Genomic DNA, 3,325 nt, shown 5'->3' with positions numbered 1-3,325 from the left:
ATACATAACACCATGGTTACAGCTAAATAAAACTTCAATACATAACACCATGGTTACAGCTAAATAAAACTTCAATACATAACACCATAGTTACAGCTAAATAAAACTTCAATACATAACACCATAGTTACAGCTAAATAAAACTTCAATACATAACACCATAGTTACAGCTAAATAAAACTTCAATACATAACACCATGGTTACAGCCAAATTTTTAATCAAGAGACAGAAAATCTCACTCGCCTAATATGAAAATATGGCAACTGGAATTAACTATTAATTAGTAAAAATTGTAACAGTATCACAAACATTCATACTGACATGTGGACCTGGATGACGAGCAAACGTGTAATGTTTAAAAACATTCAATTAGATAGATTTGGTATCCCAATAAAGATTAAGAGTGTTCAGCTGCTGTTCGAGAATTACATTTCCACTGTTGACACTTTTACTATAGTTTTCTTTAATGTTACAGATATGATGTACCTATTTCAGCGAGAATTTTTTAAATTTTATTATCTATATAGCAGTTTTAACTCCTCCAATCTAGTGGTCTTTAGTTGATTATTAATTTCAAGGGTAATGCTGGTAGTGCAAGAACTATTCTGTTTATAAACAGTATTTAAATTATTTATTTATGTCCCTTTTTTTTTTAAAGTGGTAAACATTACTCCAAGTTGTTTACATCAATATCACAGGCATGAAAATACAAATAGCTCCTACTGTGAAAGTGTGAGAAGTCACTGTGTCGATGCATTCAAATTTATTTTAAAGGACAAAAATTGAACCCTCAAAACCAAACATGATGTTTTTATACAGTTCACGGCCAAAAATATGCAACAGACTAGAGTACACAAGTCAAACAACTTTTTCTCAGACATTTTTTTTTATGTTGGTTCCACAATGGAGCAGTGGTTACTAAAGCATCTCATAACATACCTACCTCTCTGAAAGATCTCTCAAGAAGATGTCTGTCAGTTGTCTTAAATGCTTCTTTTATAGCAGTTGGTGTGTTTGAAAGAAAAGCAGGGTGTTGAACTATTTCCCAGTGTAGGTGAGCAGCGGAATAGCTGGCAGCTTCCATTCCCGCATGGCCATCAAATACAGCATAATAGCTGTGATGAGGAAGGTTCTGACAAGATAGAGAAAATTAAATACTGGCTCAGCTTTTGAAAGAGGAAATTGAACTCATAAAAATTAAAAAAGATTTACTTGCTCTCAAAATGCAATACTACATACAAGCATAACTAAAAACCTTTTAAAAGTCTACAGCACAACTTCATAAGCATTAAAAATAAACTAGTTACATGTATCTTTCTTCATTAAAGTTCTACTCTTTAAACATTAATGTTGCAAGCTCTTTTAAGATGAAAAACTTTATTTGCACGTGGTTTTTCTATATTATGCAAAGCACGTCATTACTCAATCAACTTTTTTCTCAAGTTTCGATCTCCCTAAGAAGTCCTAATATGACAGAAAATTGACTAAAAACCCTATTGTTCTCGTCTTGTATCCCTTCTTCAATTTAGATAAATGAGAAAAGTATTTTAAAAGTTAACACTGATAAATATTGGTAATTACTGATAAATATTGGTAATTACTGATAAATATTGGTAATTACTGATAAATATTGGTAATTACTGATAATTCTTTGTCAAGATTTACCTTTACATGGAACACACAACTGGATCAAAAACAAAATGTAGGTAAGAAAATTGCTAACTTACAATTAAGAATTACCTCTGTTTTGCTGGAAAACTTGTATTATGACTTAAAGAATGCTTACTACAGTTAAACTGAAGAGGAAGAAAGAAAGAAAAGAGAAGAATTGTATGTTTTTTTAATGTAAACTGTAAAGGAAAAAAAAAATCCTTCAACTACATCATTGCAATGAACAATTTCACAGGGTACAGTGCACACCAAAATATTATTAAATAATAAATACACATTGTGTACAATATTTCACACCTGGAGACAACAGGCTACATTCAGATCATGAAGTACTACATGACGATCCTCCATTTTTCTGCGAGTGTTTTTGATGGCACAGATAGAAACCTCATGAACTGGAGGACGAGGCCAAATCGAAGTACTAGCCATCTCTCGATAACGGTCTTTCCAGTACTGAATCAGCTCGTTCAAAAAGTTGATAACTTGAGAGTGAAGCTGAACAGCATCAATTACTTCAGAAAAATAAAAAAAATTCCAAAAACTGTTATTCTGAAATTGGAAACTCCAGGTCTGCAGACTTCATAATTTTAAAGAAAATTTAAAATTATTTTATTAAATACAATTGTTTAGGCATAATCAGAGCCCTAATAAAGCCAGTGATGTTAATTTTCACCTGAAAATATTCAACCCCCCCCCCTAAACTGAAGCAATCCAAAGAACTGCATTATAAATGTATCACTAAAAGGTCCAGCTGTTCAGTCACTAATGCACTGAATTGAATCTGACTGTTATGCATCTCCCTCATTTCAAATTTCATTTAATTAGTGAATTATGTGTTCTGCTACTGAATACAACACTTCACAGAAAACTATAAAATGTAGCAATTACATCATACCTTCCATTCTCAATCAGATATGTATGTCATATGATTAACATCAAGCAACCAATGCCAAATGTTCCTTCTTTTCACCAAGGAATAAAAACCGTTTATCGACAATAAAATTATTTAAATCAAATGACGTGCTTCTCACTAAATTGCTTTTTATAAAAATCTTACCCAGCAGGGATTTATTCTCTAAAGAAAGTACCGCATCATTAGCCGTTGACTTCGTGCGTGTCTTTTATAAAGTATCAAATCTAAATTAAACTTTAAAATGGTTGAGAGTTCCTAATAATAAACAAATATTAATTAAGATGTATATCTTTGAATTAATTTGAAATAGTGAGAAATCATAATGACAATATTTCAATAACTTGGAAAGTTGAAATAATTGAAAATATCAAAAATAATGATGAATAATAATTTTGTTTAATTGCAATCAAAATCATGGTTAAATCAATTATTTTTATGTGAAATTAAATGACGTAATCAATGCTCAATTATATCGATGAAATGAGTTCACTGTCTGGCTCTATTTGAGACTGGAAATTTCAGGAATAATATTTACAGTGTAAATGTTTAAAACATGCATCATAGTTCTCTCCAAAGACCAAACATGAGTTTACAACATATTTATCTCTGTAAGTGCTATTTTTTGTTTTTCCAAATACAGCAAGCTCACAAGTAGTTAATACATGCTTGCAATGTATAGCTTTATAATTTGTATATCACACATTATATATGGTCTAACTGAAAACTTAAAAGTACAAGGA

General features: G+C 30.8%; 1 protein-coding gene across 1 annotated transcript in view; it reads right to left on the bottom strand.

Moving 5' to 3' along the window:
• LOC106464453 (mucin-5AC-like) overlaps positions 1 to 2,574 on the bottom strand; it is a 12,930-nt gene extending 10,356 nt beyond the window's left edge. Inside the window, exons 1-3 of the mRNA XM_013924599.2 lie at positions 2,568 to 2,574; positions 1,970 to 2,184; positions 945 to 1,133 (exon numbers count right to left, since the gene is read on the bottom strand). Of these exons, the coding sequence (XP_013780053.2) occupies positions 945 to 1,133; positions 1,970 to 2,184; positions 2,568 to 2,574 (411 nt within the window). The remainder of the gene's footprint in view (positions 1 to 944; positions 1,134 to 1,969; positions 2,185 to 2,567) is intronic.
• Between the last annotated feature and the right edge of the window lie 751 nt (positions 2,575 to 3,325).

The sequence above is a fragment of the Limulus polyphemus genome, unplaced genomic scaffold, assembly GCF_000517525.1.
Source record: "Limulus polyphemus unplaced genomic scaffold, Limulus_polyphemus-2.1.2 Scaffold1655, whole genome shotgun sequence".
Taxonomy (NCBI): domain Eukaryota; kingdom Metazoa; phylum Arthropoda; class Merostomata; order Xiphosura; family Limulidae; genus Limulus; species Limulus polyphemus.
The sequence above is the reverse complement of the archived record's forward strand: the minus strand, read 5'-3'. Positions and strand labels throughout refer to the sequence as shown.